The sequence below is a fragment of the Camelina sativa genome, chromosome 19, assembly GCF_000633955.1.
Source record: "Camelina sativa cultivar DH55 chromosome 19, Cs, whole genome shotgun sequence".
NCBI lineage: Eukaryota > Viridiplantae > Streptophyta > Magnoliopsida > Brassicales > Brassicaceae > Camelina > Camelina sativa.
The window spans coordinates 8,247,203-8,265,567 of record NC_025703.1 but is presented as its reverse complement, the minus strand read 5'-3'; the positions used below and the strand labels follow the sequence as shown (position 1 = coordinate 8,265,567).

Genomic DNA, 18,365 nt, shown 5'->3' with positions numbered 1-18,365 from the left:
AAAAAAAAAAAAAAAATAAAATAAAGAGTGATTGTAACCATTTTGTATGCATATATTATACATATATATAATATATATTTAAAAACTAGTGATTTGAATAACTCTCTAATGAACCATATGGTGGAAGTGTGAACATATTTTCGCTAACGATCGTTATCTATTACGTTTACTAGGCAAGCATGTCAAGGTCAGAATTTTTTTCATTACTAAAAATGTATTAAGGGATTTTTGCCATTTATGCCATATTTTTGGTTTTGTTTTTCAATATGCCATATTATCCAAACATTTTCTAATCTGCCATATTCAGTAAACATGGCAGTATAAGTTTTACTAAATTACTCTCCTGATTACGTTAGTTCGACGATGGCACGAGGAGAGGGGACGGGTGCGTGTTGAGAAGCTGAGCGAGTTGAAAAGGGCGTGTGGTGAGAAGTTGAGGGAGTTTATGCGGCATTCGGAACGTTGTTAAGAATACGTGGACAATTTCCCGAGAATCAATGTCAAGCTAATGTGGACAAATTTAATTATAGACGAAGTGTAAATTTGGTGGACTTTAAGTAATCTTATTTGAAGTTGTCAACCAAACATAAGTTCGTGGACAAGATACAATGTAGAAAAGCTACAATGTGGACAAAAGTAAGCGAATGGTATGAAATGTGGGTAGTTTTCTACCGTCTTTTACATATTGTCTATTACTTGATTGTAGTTGTACATTGTAGTTGTCTACTTTTCTATAAATATATTTATATTACATCATTGGAGTATAATATCTCCAATAATGTAATATAGATAGATATTCACCCACGGTAGCTTACATCATTGGAGAGGATGGATATTTCAAAAAAGTGGATTTTGGAGAATATACAGACGACATACATGGTTCACCAGTTGTGTGCTCATATGTTCCAAGCTCAATGCAAATCGATCAAGCTGCACCATGCACCACAAGGCAACCATATTTGATTAACTAGTCCATTAATTTACAAAAGCATACTCTTTTATGTCTTATGGAGTCCATTACATAGTTAAATAGACACTTATGTGATACTCTTAAGTCTTATGTCTTTTACTGTTTTATTTTTGTTATATATATACGATTGTTAATTGCAAGTCGAGACCAATTTGTTACCTGTGTATTTATTTCTTTCAATTTGTTAGAGCAAGTCCATCAGTCATCGCCACATGATGTCTTTTATATTTTTAGTAATATAAACAAAAAAAAAATATAGTTTAAATCTGAATATTTCCGAGACCATATGTGTCTCTGCCCCGATCATTTTAGATCCTTAGAGACACCATATGTGTCACTATTTTATTAGTTATGTTTTTTTTTTTTTTTTCTCTTTTCTTCTTTTGCTTCTCACTCTCTTTCGATACAATCAAAACGATGAAAAACTGACGAAATCAAATCGATCGTAGTTCTGATCGGTTTCCAGAAACAACTGATCTCGCCTCGTCTTCTTCTTCTTCCTGAGACGTTATCGAGATCGGATGATGAATACACTGGAGAAAGAGATCTCGCCTCGTCGTCTTCTTCTTCGATCAAGTCTTCGACCTATGGAGAAGGCTGTGGAATACAAGAGAGCCCTCACAGCTGCCAAATTAGAAAAGGTATTCGCAATTGCTTATCTTCCCCTTTCAATTTTGTTCGTTTTGTTTTGTTTTTAAGGTTCAATGAGTCTTATGTTTTGTTCGTTTTGTTCCCCTTTCAATTGCTTGACTCTTATGTTTTTATTGGGTTGAGTCATAAAAGGCTAGTAATGATTCAAATGTAATGTATTTAGTTTCTATTGCTTTGTTCCTGTTCTTCAAGAAGCCTGAAGTGTGTGTTGAATTTGTATCCTTGTTTAGGCAGAGAATTCATATGGAGACATCACTGATAAGGTCGTTCCGGATTTTGGATGTGGTTGTGGTACTTTAAGTGTTGCTGCTGCTCTTCTAGATTCAGCGTGAGTTATTATTCATCTTTTCTCTCATCAATGCATCTAGTTATTCATCCTTTGTGGTTATTTATCAGTTTGGTGCTTAAAAAAAAACAGTTCTGTGATTGGATTTGATATCGATCCTCAGTCTCTTGAAACAGCAACACTAAATGCGGAGGAGCTTGAGGTTTTTTTTTCTTTTTGAAGTTCCTCTTTATGTAAATGACTCTTCCTTTTTGGTTGTAGCAATACGGTTGCTATAAATTTTTAGTTTTGCAGGTGGAGATAGATTTCATTCAGTGTGACATTACAAAGTTAGAGTTAAAAGGTACAATCTCCTTTCGTTCTATACTTTTAGTCAAGGAAAAGAAGAATCCGCTGCTGACATTTTTGTGTCTCCATGAATTGTTTTAAGCCAGATTCTGGATACTGTAGCAATGAACCCTCCATTTGGTATACGAAAGAAAGGAGCTGACATGGAGTTTCTCTCTGCGGCAATGAAGGTAACGAAAACAACAAAGAAAATCTCATATTTACTGTTTTCTGAATTTCTCGGTTATATATGTCTTATATTCAAGTAATGCAGGTCGCCTCACATGCACTGAAAGTATCGTATAAAACTCTGATGTGAATGTGTTTGAATATTCTAACTTATTCATTTTGTTCCCTTTGCAGCTCCGATATGACTTACCAAAACTCTACAAGTTCCACAACCGAAAAGAAGTCGCTGCTGCTCTTCTAGATGCAGCGTGAGTTATTATTCATCTGTTCTCTCATCAATGCATCTAATATTCATCCTCTGTGGCTATTAATCTTTTTTTTTGGTGCTTAAACAAAACAGGTCTGTGATTGGATTCGATATCGATCCTCAGTCTCTTGACTTGTTTGAGACTGATGAACAACAGTTTGGGTGAAGATAGAGGCTGGTGCTGCATCAGCTCGTGTAAGAGCAAGACTGAGAACAGACAACACCACTTTAAACTGCGTCGGTTCTGTATCTGCAAAACATGGTTGCTGGTCTTTCCTCAAAGGCGGCTTCCTTCTTAATTCTCCTTCTAACCTATCCATCCTCTTCTTTGAGGTAGATCCTAGATTCTATCTATCATCAAAACATGTGATTAGATTTGATGATCACAATCAAGTGTCTGGTTGTTTGGTTCTGTTCTTATTAAGTGTTGTTCTGTTCTTGTTTGTGTTGTTTGTTAAAAACACATTTTTAACAAAAATTATATAAGACACCCATATTTAGGGATGACTAATGGGAGGAGAAAAAATAAAAACAATGAGATTAAGATCTAAACTTAGATTAGTATTATTTTTAATCAATACAATGAAAACTGAATGTGTTTCTCTCCAGTGTTGACACCTCAACTTTTTAGTTGAAGGAGAAGTTGACACATCAGTTAAAACAGTTAGCCAATCAAATTATAAGGATTAATACAGCTCAATATTTTTGTCCAATAATAATCTTTCCTCATTCCACATCATTTCTTCTGATTTCTGTTATGGACTCAGCCCACTTACAATAATGTCCAAGAAAAACAGTAAAAGAACTCAAATTAACTTGTGTATGACAACTTAAGAAGGTGACGATTAAGGGACACAAGGTTCTTTAAACATCTTGGTTACGTATTATTTGTAATCTAACATCATTTTGGCAGTTTATTTTATTCTAAATAACAATCCGCACTATATGCCTAATAAAATAGTTAATAAATAATTTTATTGTAATTTATATATACAAAATCTATAATATTTATCGGTAAAATTATTATTTGGAATCTAAAATTTATTTGTATAGTATATATTTTTTTAGTTTTATTTGAATATATAAATCAAAAGTTAATTTATATATAAAAAATCTATAATATTTATCAGCACAATTTTTATTTATATTATCTCACCATATGAATCAAAAGTTCTTAAAATTTTACGGAAATATAAGTAATTGATACAATTAAGTTATAAAGAAAATAAAATAATTAAATTGTGGGTGTCATTAAAAAAAATTTACAGTGGTATGTAAATAGAAATACTATTAAACTGAAGACAAATAAAGAAATAATTTCTCGAGCTTTGTGAGCGCAACATGTCCGTATTTTTTTCTTTTTGTGAGAAAACTTATACATATAAGGGATAGGAACCAAACTAGAGTAATCTCTCAAGCGTGATTGGAGGATAAACTCTCTTCCTGAACCATACATAAACTATAATAAATTAGTTACATATTATCAAACAAAAATTCTCATATGTCTATCTTATTGCTTATGCATTTACTCTGTGATTCCTTTTCACAGTGATGATTGCAATGTTTATATTTTGGCGTGTGATAATAAATGTTCCTTGCCTCCCAAGATTTAAATATAAGAACACCAGTGACAAATTAAACAATGTTTAAGATCGAAGATCAAATGTTTTAATTAAAAAAAAAACAAATCATCTATAACTTTTAAAATAACTTTGATAATTAGCATAATACTTATAAATGTTGTATACAGTTTAACATAAGTATAATATTTAAATAATAACATAAAACCAAAATAAAGTAAAAATATGTCTATTTACTTTGACATACGTGGACTTGTTATATATATAAAAAAGGTAATTTACAAAAGCAAACAAACAAATAATAATGTAACAACAACATAAACTATATAAACTTAGATGATTAAATTTGCAAACTACAAAAATACACCACCAAATAACACGACACTAATATATATCCAATAATAATAGGAGAAAAAAAAACATAGCATATAATAGAGTTAAGCCAATTATACGAGTAAATGATTGTAATAACAAATACTGCGGAGTTACAAACCATTGTAGGTTTTTCGGTTCATTTCTATATCTTAGCATTGTGTAAACCATAATTTTCATGATTAATATAATTTCAAAAAAAATAAAAATCATACTTTGAATATCAAATGTATAGAATAACATCCCGCGGCATCGCGCGGGTCTAACCTAGTATTATTAAAAGTTAAAGACACTAATTTGAGGATGACTAATGGGCATGCCCTTATCTGCTTTATTCACGGTCTTGTTGGTTGATTTTAGTCATGGACATGTGGCACTCTCTCCATTACTGATGTGGCAGAATGATGGAGAGAGTTGGCCAACTTTCATATTATAAATTTGAAACAGTCCAATGCTTCTTGTGGACTATTTCCTTGGAAGCTCTCTTTAAGCATTTTGCTAATCAGTTGAAGAGAAAGGAGTATTGTTATGCACTTATGCATGATGTAGTTGCTCTCTCTGTCATGTGAAAAACAAGAAAAATGTTTTCATACCATCTCAAGGAACTGAGGCTTAGTGGAACTAATGGGGAGTGTATTGAAACAATAATTTGGAGGATTTTATGGGATTTAGGAAATTTGGAATTTTGATAGATTTTAGGAAAGTTGATATGATTTATAGTAAAATTCTTTCAAATTCCACCTAAAACCATGAGATTTGGACTTCTGTATTTTTAACTAAACAAATCCTCTCAAATCCTCTAGAATCCTAAAACTTATTAAAATCCAAATCCACAAACTGTTTTGAATAACAATGGTTTTTAAAATAGATTTTTAAATCATCAGTTCAATAACAATGGATTTCATGAGACTTTTTAAAATCCATGAGTGAATAACAAAGGATTCGTAACTTTTACAAATCACATAAAATGTTAAGTTGAATACACCCCCTAATAATATGACTCGTCTCCTTAAATCAACATATATGGCTCAAATGTAAAACATATATAATTTTGTTGTGGCGTTACTTCTCTTATATTATAATATCATACACAATTATTACTAAGTGATTCGCTCAAACTTTGGTGATGTTGATTTTTAAACCCAGCGAGTATGCAGTTTCACAGCTCATCAAGCTGACTTTGCTACTACTATATACTATAGGCTGATGTTCTTGGGAATGCATTTGCATAAACATTGTTGGAATAATTAGAACGCTCACCCCAAACATAAAAGTTGCATATATCATCAATCGAGATGAACAATTCCACAATGGTTATCAATGTTTTTGCTGTTTGATGCTTATAAAGTTGATCGCTAGATTAATAAAAATTGAAATGTCTTGGTCACACACTACTATGCCCTCAAGATTAACAAGCCCATTACTAGCCCATCTCAATGTTGGATAAGCTTTGAAGCTTAAGGTCCAAGATATCATTAACAAGTCGGTTAATGAGAGGATAGGCTAATGGAAATTGTCTAATTGTAATAGGAATAGGAAGAGAAAGTTTTCTATTCATTATAGGATTAGTAATGGGAACTCTAGTTCTATAAAAATACATTGATTGAGTTGTGATAAAAAAAAGGTATGGGGTTTTGGTGTTTAGTTTTGAGAGAGATATTTTCTAAACAAATAAAGAGAGTTATTCTTTATTTATAAAAAAAGCCAAGTTTCTATTCTTATACTCAGGTTTCTATGTCTTCAAACTGCCGCCAGACGTGTTCACTATTTGTATAGTCGGAAGGTACGAAAAGAGTTTTGACCTAACTTGGAGATGAAGGATTCAACAACGGCGCTGTCCGATCTTCCACTAGATTTGGTAGAGGAAGTGATCCCTAAGGTTCCGTTAACATCTCTTAGAGCAGTGCGAACTACTTGCAAAAACTGGAATGGTTTATTCAAACATCGTCGGAGCTTTACAAAGAAGCACATCCGTAAATCAAGAGCAGCAACGAAGAAGAGAGAGTTTATGGCAATCATGAGGATCAATGCTAGTGTTGATCTAATGAGTGTCAATCTCCGTGGACTTGACAATGATGACAACGTTGAAACATTTATAAATCGAAAAGGTAAATTCATTAACCTAAACGATGGAGATGGAGTTGATGATGTATATAGCGCCTCCCACTGCAGTGGCTTGTTGTTATGCACCGCCGGACGAAACAATTCGAGGCTTATGGTTTTGAACCCTTATCGTGGGCAAACAAGGTGGATCGAACCCATTGATCACGAATGCTACATGGACTCGTACGCTCTGGGATACGAGAAGAAGAATATGAACTCGCGTCGTTGCCACAAAATCTTGAGATCTATGGAATGGACCTGGATTTTGAAAGATGGTATCGGACTCATTGAGGTACGACGTCGTAAGTATCAAATCTACAGTTTTAACTCTGATTCATGGAAGGATATTCATCTGACTCCCAACAGGCACTTGCGGTTTTATACACGTGACGTGTCTCTCAAGGGAAATACTTACTGGCTTGTTCGAAGGGATACTAATTGGTTTATGAGAAGGCCACATTGCAATTTATCTCGAAGGGAACCATTCCGAGGACGAGTAAGAGACAACTCTGACTTGTTTTTACAAAACCGACTTATAATGGAAGAACGAGTAAGAGAAACCCCAAAGTTCTTTTTACTCTGTTTTGATTTCACTAGGGAGAGATTTGGACCGCCTCTAGATCTACCGTTTCACTATCGCCAAGAAGATAGTGTGCCTCTATCTAGTGTAAGAGAAAAGCAGCTTGCAGTGTTATGTCAGCGATACGATACATTAGAGATGGAGATATGGATTAGTAATAAGATTGAGCCCGAGGCGGCGTCGTGGAGCAAGTTGTTCGTAGCGGTGAACCTGAAAACACGTCTTACTTTCCCGTTTGAACATGGGAGTTTTTTTGTTGACAAAGGGAAAAAAGTCATTGTAGTTTTTGATAGAGACTTAGAGATGCACTGCGTAGCTTATATCATCGGAGAGGATGGATATTTTTAAAAAGTGGATCTTGGAGAATATATATACAAATATGGTTGCCCAGTAATTGTGTGCCCTTATGTTCCAAGCTCAGTGCAAATCAAGCAGGCTACACCACGAGGCAATCATGTTGATTAAGTTAGTCCATTTACGAAGTTTAATTTCTACTAGGTAATAATTCGCACGGGGCGAAATTTTTGTTGGAGATATTACATTTGTAAATATGTTTATTTAGTATATCGTTTATAATACAAATTTATATTAGTTTAAATTCATCAAGTTTATGAAAGTTGAAATTAGTAATCGTTTCACCATAAATTTTAAATTAATATGATGGCGGATCTCGATCTAATATAAACCAAATTAATCGGTTAAATTTTTATCAAAATCTTGAACTATCAAATCAGATAAAAACCACAAAAGAAGACTAAAATTTCATGAACCAAATAATTTAAATAAAATTGTTAACCCGGTCAGACCCCGTCCGCTAAGCCATCCCGCAACGGGTTTAAATATTTTGAGCTGCAAAATTTATTTGCATCTGTTCTGTTTGAATTCGTGAGATCTGCGAGTAATCCACATGCATTTCAATAAATCATTTTTAATATCTAAAATATATTTAAAGCTTAAACTTATTTATATTAATAAAGTTATGTGATAAAGTTTTTTAAGAATAACACATTTGTTTATTTTTTTGTTAAAAACACAATCACGTATAGCTGTAAATAATAAATCAAAATGAGGCTAAATAACTAAATGTGTCTCATCTATTAGTATATATTATTACTTGTTTTCATTTTTATTGGACTGGATTTTCTAAATTTTAAGACTTCTGTAAAAAACCACTATAATTACATATTTATATATAATGTTTAACTACATAGTTATCCAAATATATATATATATATATATATATATATATTCATGTCATTTCAACTGGTGATCGTACGTTTTTTTTGGGCAAATATATGTATTGTTTTTAGCAAAAGAATAAACGTCTAGCCAGTTTCAAATGATCTTTGATTCTTTCACCATTAGAGCTTATAAATTATTAGAAAGGTAACATTATTTATATTTCTGAACATATGATTTTAAATATATATTTTTTACATCTCATAGTATATTTATATTATTATATTACAATACATAGTGCAATTAATTTAATTTCAAAAATATGTGGGGATAATATTTATCAAGTTTTGAATAAAATTTACCAAATTTTGAATTTATAAAAATAAAATATTTTGTATATAAATAAATTGAATAGCAGTGGTAGTTGACAAAAAAAAATAGCAGTGACAGTTTTATTTAATATTATGAAATATTAAAGATAAATAATAAATTAGGGGATGAAGTTCTTTCCCGACAACACATCAGCTTTTAATATATAAGAGACGTAACTTTACAGTTTTCTTTTTATCATCTTCAATCATTAATGATTAATTCTAAAGTCAACAATTATTATAAATAAGCAGTATTTCTCAATTGGCTATTCCAAGTGGCAACTTTTATTCCAATATGCTTCTTTGGACTTTATACTTGGAAGCTCCTTTAAGCATTTGGCTAGCTAGCTGAAAAGAAAAGGGTATTGTTATCCATGATGCAATTGCTCTGTTTCACCTGAACAAAATCTAAATATAATAGCAAACTAAATAAATGCCACCAAAAGTTGTATTTTTTCATCGTAACTTTTGGATATATTTTTTTAAAAAATCTGTAGAAAATTTCAATTGTGTGTTTCACAAAAAGTTGCGATTGTTCATTGTAACGGTTTATTTTTTAAGTTGCAATTTTTCATTATAGAGTTGTGTTTATTCAAATATTTGTATCTTTTAAAATCTATATATGTTTTTCTGTTTAAATTGTTTTCATTTTTTTTGCCATTAGACAGAATAATATAAAATTTCAATTTCAACAGTTTTTACAGCTTTCTAAATTATTCTCTAGCATTTATTCTTTTAAAAGCAAAGAAATTCCTCCAATTCTTGATTTAACAAAATATTTTTGGAACGATATATATAATTTAAACTTTCATTTAATTTTAAATATAAAAATTTAACGAAAATACCTAAAGTTTTTTCCGAGAGTTAGATAGATTATATAGTGAGTTTTTGGATTTGACTTTTGTGTATGATAATAAAAATAACTTTTATTTAAAAGCAGTTTATATGCATACATCAGAATTTAGATGTTGCATTAACATTACTACAAAGCCGAGAAAGATATCCTCAAGCTATATAGCTATCTTATATTTTTTTCATTTGTGTTGGATGCTTTAATTGTAGTAAACGTAGAATGAATCACAATAGTAATATAGAAATTTAATCATCATTCTTGGGTTTTCCGTTACTAGCTATTCTTTCTCCACAAGCTGATCAGGCTGATTTTGCTACTATCATACTATGGGTATTAGGGTATGGGAGGTGTTCTTAGAAATGTCTTTGCATATATCATCGAGCTGAACAATTCCCCATTATGTAACGTAAAACATAATTTAAATTGGTTAAACAAAACTCTCTCATCCATCCACATGTTGTTGTTGCTGTTGATGTCGACGAAGTCCATTACTTGATTAAGAAGCCCACTAAGATTCTGAAGTCCACTATTGACCCATTAGGTTTCTATGCCTTCAAGTCTTGGACTGCTGCCAGACGTATTCGCTTATTTGTAGCCGGAAGATACGAACAGAGTTTTCGAAGCTTTGACCTAACTTGGAGATGAAGGATTCAACAACGGCGATGTCCGATCTTCCGCCAGATTTACTAGAGGAAGTGATCTCTAGGGTTCCATTGACATCTCTTAGAGCAGTGCGAACTACTTGCAAAAACTGGAATGGTTTGTTCAAACATAGTCGGAGCTTTACAAAGAAGCACATCCGTAAATCAAGAGCAGCAACGAAGAAGAGAGAGTTTATGGCAATGCTAGTGTTGACCTAATGAGTTTTAATCTCCGTGGACTTGACAATGATGACGACGTTGAAACATTTATAAATCGAAAAGGTAAATTAATTAGCCTAAACGATGGAGATGGAGTTGATGATATATATAGCATCTCCCACTGCAGTGGCTTGTTGTTATGCACCACCGGAAAAAAAAATTCGAGGCTTATGGTTTTGAACCCTTATCGTGGGCAAACAAGGTGGATCGAACCTATTGATCACGAATACTACATGGACTCGTACGCTCTGGGATACGAGAAGAAGAAGATGAACTCGCGTCGTTGCCACAAAATCTTGAGATCTATGGAAATGATCTCGATTTTTCAAGATAATATCGGACTCATGGAGGAACGACGTCGTAAGTATCAAATCTACAATTTTAACGCTGATTCATGGAAGGATATTAATATTTATCTCACTCCCGATAGGGACTTGCAGTTTTATACACGTGACGTGTCTCTCAACGGAAATACTTACTGGCTTGTTAAAAGGAGTACTAACTGGTTTATGCAAAGGCCATCTTGCTCTTTATCTCGAAGGAAACCATTCGGCGAAGGAGGAAGATTCGTAGGAAGAGCAACAGACAGGTGTAAGTTACTCCAAAACATGTACAGACTAAGAGTGGAAGGACGAGTAAGAGTAAGAGACAGCCCAAAGTTCTTTTTACTCTGTTTTGATTTCACAACAGAGAGATTTGGACCGCCACTAGATTTACCGTTTGACTATCGCCAAGACGATAGTGTGTCTCTATCTAGTGTAAGAGAAGAGCAGCTTGCAGTGTTATGTCAGCGATCCGATACATTAGAGATGGAGATATGGATTAGTAATAAGATTGAGCCCGAAGCGGCGTCGTGGAGCAAGTTGTTCGTAGCTGTGAACCTGAAAACACGTCTTACTTTCCCGTTTGAACATGGGAGTTTTTTTGTTGACAAAGGGAAAAAAGTCGTTGTAGTTTTTGATAGAGACCAAGAGATCATCAAGGGGATGCACTGCGTAGCTTATATCATCGGAGAGGATGGATGTTTTAAAAAAAGTGGATCTTGGAGAATATATATACAAATATGGTTGTTCAGTAATTGTGTGCCCTTATGTTCCAAGCTCAGTGCAAATCAAGCAGGCTACACCACGAGGCAATCATGTTGATTAAGTTTGTCCATTTACGAAGTACTTTAATCTCTATGTATTTTTACAGTTTTCTTTTTGTCATCTTCAATCATTATAACCATTATTATAACCAGTTATCTGATTACTCAATTGGCTATTCCAAGTTCCAACTTTTATTCCGATATGCTTCTTTGGACTTTATACGTGGAACTTGGAAGCTCTCTTTAAGCATTTAGCTAGCTAGCTGAAAATAAAGGAGTATCTATCTATATATATAAAGTTACCTTTTCCTCTCTTCTTGTGCAGCCACCTCAGCAAACTCCAAATTCATCTTAGAGCATGCCACATCATCTAACTCTTTCTTAATGCAACAATTAACAGCTAGAAATTAACCAAACGACATCTTGCAAAAAAAAAAAAAAAAAAATAAATCCGCTAAGCATATGAAACGTTAGCCTCAAAACCCATTGTCTCCCCACATGGCCATGATCTCCGTTTCAAGCTTCTCTCATCTCCTGTGGCTTCCTGGTTTCTCAATTTAAATCCCACCAGATAATTACGACTTCACTAATCTCACCTTTAGTTATAACTTCTACGTGCAATTTTTCTACGCTGGAAGACCACATGTNAGAAGACCACATGTAAGAAGATATGGCCTTTCTTCTTCTTGCTTCCTCTTCAGTTTATGAGCTTTTTAAATTCACGTCCTGTTTTCTCATGTTTACTGTTTTGTTGTCTCTCTAGCTCATGGAGAAGCATTGGGTTGGAGGTTGATCAACAATCTTAATTCATGTTTTCTAGATTTCAGTGTCTCTCTTAGGTGTCGGAGAAGTTTTGGTTTTTGGATGATATGATGATGTTCAAACTCACACACTCAGACCATTGTCGATGATAGCTAGCTCTTTGACGCCAAATTCTCAAGCACACAAGAGTTCGTGGTAAGATCTTTTTTTTTTTTAAATTAGGGATCTTTCTTGCTATTGCATAAATCTAAGTCATACACCATAATTCTCACTGACTTCGTCTAATTGCATGAGAATAAGTATAAAGATAAAAACAAAAAGTGTCGTCATATATTTTCTATAATGATATATAGAACTTTCTCAGTAGCACTAAAGCTCAAAGCCCTCAAGCCTCAACTGAAAGCAAGGTTCAAAGACTTAGTTTACCAATACGGGACAAACAATTTCAACGAGAGTTTATTGGTTCAATCAGCCACACTTGCTTATTTTAATCAGTTTAGGTGATTTATCATGATCCTATTATTTGTCTGCTTTTATTTTCTGAAACGGTTAACGTTTCATTTTTCTTCTAACACTGTTCCACGTTAAAGGTTATCAATCAACTGGTAGTTGAGACTTGAGAGACGTCTTTACTCTAGATGCACACAGAAGATGACAATAGCCATAACGTAATTAGCTTTGGTTTCATGGTTCGTTTCGTCTGAACTCTGAATATATATATGTTTAAAAGAGCACACTTTATTTTTATTTTTGAAACTTAATACAAGCTAAAAACATAGCAGTTCCAAAGTCTTTCTCGCGAAAAAAAGTTTAGTTAGACCATTTTCTTATGCATGTAACATATGCTGCTTCAGGGGATAACAAGATTTCAAAGCCTTTAATCAACTACACGAGACTTTGTTGTCAATGGGTTAATACATACTCAGAAAACGCACATGAAACGTGAAGGTAATAACAGATTTGCAGGTTTACATTAGTTTTTATTTGGTTAGATTAAGAAGAAAGCAAGTAAAAACATCTTATATTAAAAGTTAGTTCTCTGGTAATGCAGGCACAATTTCTGCATTCTTAAGTTGTCAATAAAGTAAAATAAAGAACAGAGAATACTCTATAGCCTGGAGATTATCTATAAAAATACATGAATTATACTCTATGGCCAAGAATCTGAAAGATTAACATGAAAGCGATAAAGCAAATACATCATGCAACCATACGATCGTACCGACGCAACACAAATTTATCATATTTTAACTATAAAAATCTAAATAATTCTTATCAACATAATTAATAAATATATGTAAATAACAACTTCTTAACTAAAGAAAACAAATATAAATGAAGTTCCATACCAGTTCCTTAGTGTTGTAAACATGGTAATGTTCTAATATTTTTATCTTACAAGTTAACAAATGCACTTCATATTGTAGGCAAAAAAAAATATTAGTATATTGAAAATATGGTTTGTATTACAAAAATAAACATGAAAAAAATCAATATTTTCATTCTGTTGGATACTATCCATAAACATAATTATAAGATATGGTTTACAATTTTTATTTCTAAAACCTGATGAAAAATATTCTAAAAACAATGAAAATGCACCCCAAAAAATATTTAATTATAAAATAAAAGAATGTGATGCCAAAAGTATTGAAAATATAATTAGTTTGCATTAGAAGCAGCAATAAATTTGGAAAGGAAATAAAGATTGTAGAAAACTACTTACACAAAAATAAATGATAGCAAACAATAGTCATATAATTATTCTGTTGGGTTTAAATTGTTTAATAGATAAATTAATTTGGTTTAAATAGAAAACAAAAAGGAGGCCATAATTATGTCCCATATAAATTACTATGTTAATTATATGGTGTAATTGTATCATATATATATAATATCCATTCACCCCTTAAAATATATTTCATTTAAAAAAAATAACACAAATCCCGCGCGTAGCGCGGAGTATTTCAATATCTATATATATAAAGTGCGGTTTCCTAACTCATGATGCTGCCACCTCAGCATACCCCTCTTTTTAATAAGTCAATATTTTCGAAATAAACCCATATTTTTGACATTACCCACTAAGCAGTTATTATTTATTTCTATCACATTTCTGTAAAAGCCCAATTCATTTCCCCAATTTTGCGACATTATCCACTAAGCCATGTTTTTTTGGCCCGCGGAATAAAACCTCTTTCCACGATACTCCACAGCACTGTCGTCTGTTGTGGACCTGAAGCGTCCCTGCCCTTCTCATTCTTTCATCTCGGTTCGCCTAATGGTTATCTTTGAAATAAATGTTCTCCATTCCTCTACACCCTTTCGCTGTCTTCTCTCTCTTCCATCTCCATTGTAACATTTTTCTCTATTAATGTAATTCATCCCGTTCAATGCTCGCTCTTTCAATTCAAGACCCACTACTCTATCTTTAATTGGTGTAAGTCCTATATAATGTCTTCTCCTCCAATTTCATGCTTCATATATTTTTCTTCGTCTCTTTAATTTCTCCTCCCTAACATGGATTCCCCGGCCGTTTCATTCAAAAATCTCAAAGTTGGATGCCTTCACCAACAAATCGTCGGAAGAATGCTTCGTCACTGGCCTGATCACAATGTCGAAAAAGGAGGCCAACTCATGGGCGTCGACTTCCTACTCATTGATGAGAAGGTTGTTTCCATCTTAACTAGACTTTTCATTTATTCATTTTTTACAACTCTATCTAATTTGAAGTTTTTCTCTAGAGTTGTGTCATCCAAGGGTCGATCAATGTGACCCACCTTTCAAAATTCGAAAACTCGCTACGTGATGGGGCAATATATATTGTGTCCGACTTTGAAGTCGCAAGAAGCAACTCCCGTTTTAAGCTAACAGATTTCCCCTTTTCAATACGCTTCACACAACCACTGGCAGCACTTCACAAATCAATCACTAAAGACAAAGAAGCAAAGAGATGAACACACATTTAATAAACTAAAGAGATTCAAAAATAGGAATGTCACAATCTGATAACCGTAACACTAAATTATATGAAAAAGAAAACCGAGCCAACAAAAAAACAACCTGGATTTTCTAAAATTACAGCAAGATAAACAAGAAAATTATTTTTTCGCAAAACACAACTCACATCAAATCGAAAAAAATCCCTCAGAGGACAAACCGGAAAAAAATTACAACTAAGAACACAAAAACAACTCACAACTTAATTAGGAAATCTAAAGAAGCCATCACATTTTCATATAAACAAATTTGCAACCCAATTCACATTTACCTTTAACGAAATCAACAGGGGGATAACCAAATATCCCCCTACAGATGCGAAGCGAGTGGGAATCAGCCAAATACGCAAACCCAAAAAAAAAAGAATATTCAAGGGAAAACGATTACGAAAGGGATGACTGAAAAATGATTACGAGCATCAAAGAAATAAGTTCAATACTCATACTGTCCTCTAGATCGCAAACATTGCTCTTCTCCTATCCGTTCACGAGGACATCGAATTTTGAAAAAGAACAAATCCATTCCAACCTCACTAACATACAAACAATGATCGAATAGACCAACATATTATAAGCCTTACAGAGAAATTGTCCCGAGTGAAACAAAGAAAAATAGCCCAAAAAAAAGAAATGTAAGTTATTGATTTTATTTTTTTTTCTTAATAAAATTCACAACCTTTTTCACTCTAAACACTAAAACATTGACAAAAAAACTACTCCAACAGTTTACAAAATACATATGAAAATATTAAATAACAATCTAACCCCAAAATGACAAATAATAATAAATTAATCACAACTAACAACTACATCCAAACAACAACTTCAACTACACAATACTAACTTCTAATTATAATTTTTTTTAAAAGCATTAAAAACATAAAAGATGATCTCAATTTTTAAAAAATAAACAGCAAACTAAATTGTACTTACTGCAAAACCTATTTTTATAAAAAAAAAACCAACAAAACAACATAAGCAACCAAAATCAAATAAAAAACAAACGTAAAGATGAATTTACATAACCAAAAAAATAATCTAAATAGCAAAACCCGGAATACATCTTAATCTAACTACCGCGCATAGCCCGGATCAATTACTAGTTGTTATATATATGCACGATGCAATTGCTCTCTGTTTCACGTGAACAAAATAAAAATAAAAATAACAAAAAAGCCCATTCTTAAGCCCATTAATTGGTCCAGCAGCTTTCTATGTCAAAGGAAAAGAGCCTTCGAAGCTTAACCTAACTTGGAAAAGACAGATTCGACAATGGCGATGTCCGATCTTACACAGGATTTGGTAGCGGATGTGATCTTGAGAGTTCCGTTGACATCTCGTAAGGCAGTGCAGTCTACTTGCAAAGACTGGAACACTTTATCCAAAAGATTGAGCTTTAGAAAGATACATGATGTTGTTAAAGCAAAGGCAGCAACAAAGCATGAGTCTCTTGCGATCATAATAATGGATTTTAAGGTTTATCTAATCAGCTTTGATCTCAGTGGAATTCACAATGACGAAAACGTTGACACAGCTATAAAGCGAGAAGGTAAACTGATTAGCCTAAACGATGTAGATGGAGTCGATATATCTAGAGTCTTCCAGTGTAGTGGTTTGTTGTTATGCATCACCAAAGAATGTAATCCGAGGCTTGTGGTTTGGAACCCTTGTTGTGGACAAGCAAAGTGGATTGAACCTAGAAACTCTGACGGCAGAAAGGGCAACTATGCTCTCGGATACGAGATTGTAAAGAGCAAACCGCATCGCATTCACAAGATTTTGAGGTATTTGGATGTTCACGACATGAGTCATGAAAAGAATCTATATGGTCTGTTTCAAATCTACAATCTTGACTCTAACTCATGGGAAGTTGTTCAGGACACACCTCGCTGGAATCTACCTTTTCATCAACGTGGCGTGTCTCTCAAAGGGAATACTTACTGGGTTGTTCAAAGTAAAAATCTAGGAGGTTCTTGTTTTTTACTTTCTTTTGATTTTACAACCGAGAGATTTGGAACGCCTCTGGGTCTGCCGACTTACCCTGTTGCTGAAGATACCGTGAGTCTATCTAGTGTCAGAGATGAGCAACTTGCAGTGTTATTTCAACGGCGTGGTTCATTACATATGGAGATATGGATTACGGACGAGATTGAGCCTAGCAAAGTGTGGTGGTGGAGCAGATTGTTCTTAACGGTGAATATTAATCCACTTACTTGTTACCAATACCCATTTGAACATGGAAGTTTCTTTGTTGACGAGGAGAAGAGAGTCGCGGTGATTTTTGGTAGAGACATGGATGAACCTGACGACCACTTCCGCTACGCAGCTTATATCACTGGAAAGGATGGATATTTGAAAAAAGTAGATCTTGGATAATCTACATTTAAATCTGGTTCCCTAGTTATGTGCTCTACTTATGTTCCAAGCTCAGTCCAAATCAACTAAGCTGCACCAAAGAGGCAACCAGATTGATTACTTTAGTCCATTAAAATTTACAAAGCCTTATCTATGTTTTATTTTTGTCATTACTTTGTAAGTCAAGACCATTTATTATTTTTATTATTACTTAGCTGGCTTCTCAAAACCGTATCTGCTATATTCATCATCCTTACATTTCCCAAAGGATATAGTTAATGAAAGTATCTCTCTCGTTGGCTCTTCCAACATTTCTTTGAAACGACAGCCGAATGCATCTTGGAATTTTTACTGTGGAAGCTCTCATTAGCAATTAGGTGAAGAGAAAGAAGTAACAACCATGGGCACCATTACTCTCTTTAAATCAACATCGTATGGTCAAAATGTGGCAGAAACAAACAAAAGTATCAAAACAATCATACAACCTCCTCCTTCATAGGAAAAAAGATTTGGCAGTAAACCGAGATGCTAATTGATTTTGATGCAGAATCGGACCGGACCGGACCGGTTTAATGGCAAAGCAGTAATTTTAAA

General features: G+C 33.4%; 4 protein-coding genes and 2 pseudogenes across 4 annotated transcripts; all 6 read left to right on the top strand.

The window, feature by feature from the left end:
• LOC109125271 lies at positions 1,278–6,907 on the top strand (annotated as a pseudogene).
• On the top strand, positions 1,495–2,836 carry LOC104765525 (methyltransferase-like protein 5). Its single transcript, XM_019240840.1, has 7 exons — positions 1,495–1,611; positions 1,852–1,949; positions 2,040–2,109; positions 2,202–2,250; positions 2,358–2,425; positions 2,598–2,671; positions 2,764–2,836. Exons 1-7 carry the CDS (start codon positions 1,495–1,497, stop codon positions 2,834–2,836), a joined length of 549 nt encoding a protein of 182 aa, XP_019096385.1.
• Positions 6,901–7,653, top strand: LOC104767561 (F-box/kelch-repeat protein At3g16740-like). The gene has a single exon (XM_019240839.1). The coding sequence runs from the start codon at positions 6,901–6,903 to the stop codon at positions 7,651–7,653; it is 753 nt and encodes a 250-aa protein (XP_019096384.1).
• LOC109130796 lies at positions 10,350–10,788 on the top strand (annotated as a pseudogene).
• LOC104767560 (F-box/kelch-repeat protein At3g16740-like) lies at positions 10,802–11,717 on the top strand. The gene is made up of 2 exons (XM_010491572.1): positions 10,802–11,591; positions 11,674–11,717. Exons 1-2 carry the CDS (start codon positions 10,802–10,804, stop codon positions 11,715–11,717), a joined length of 834 nt encoding a protein of 277 aa, XP_010489874.1.
• LOC104767559 (F-box protein At5g42460-like) lies at positions 16,689–17,792 on the top strand. The gene has a single exon (XM_010491571.1). It carries the CDS (start codon positions 16,689–16,691, stop codon positions 17,790–17,792), a length of 1,104 nt encoding a protein of 367 aa, XP_010489873.1.

What these genes read in the sequence shown, in the direction of transcription:
- LOC104765525 (XM_019240840.1), top strand. Translation starts at nt 1,495, where the DNA reads ATGAATACACTGGAGAAAGAGATCTCGCCTCGTCGTCTTCTTCTTCGA. An exon ending in CAGCTGCCAAATTAGAAAAG is followed by an intron (nt 1,612 to 1,851) that starts GTATTCGCAATT and finishes ATCCTTGTTTAG; the next exon opens with GCAGAGAATTCATATGGAGA. An exon ending in GCTGCTCTTCTAGATGCAGC is followed by an intron (nt 2,672 to 2,763) that starts GTGAGTTATTAT and finishes TAAACAAAACAG; the next exon opens with GTCTGTGATTGGATTCGATA.
- LOC104767561 (XM_019240839.1), top strand. Translation starts at nt 6,901, where the DNA reads ATGGACTCGTACGCTCTGGGATACGAGAAGAAGAATATGAACTCGCGT.
- LOC104767560 (XM_010491572.1), top strand. Translation starts at nt 10,802, where the DNA reads ATGGACTCGTACGCTCTGGGATACGAGAAGAAGAAGATGAACTCGCGT. An exon ending in TATCATCGGAGAGGATGGAT is followed by an intron (nt 11,592 to 11,673) that starts GTTTTAAAAAAA and finishes TTCCAAGCTCAG; the next exon opens with TGCAAATCAAGCAGGCTACA.
- LOC104767559 (XM_010491571.1), top strand. Translation starts at nt 16,689, where the DNA reads ATGGCGATGTCCGATCTTACACAGGATTTGGTAGCGGATGTGATCTTG.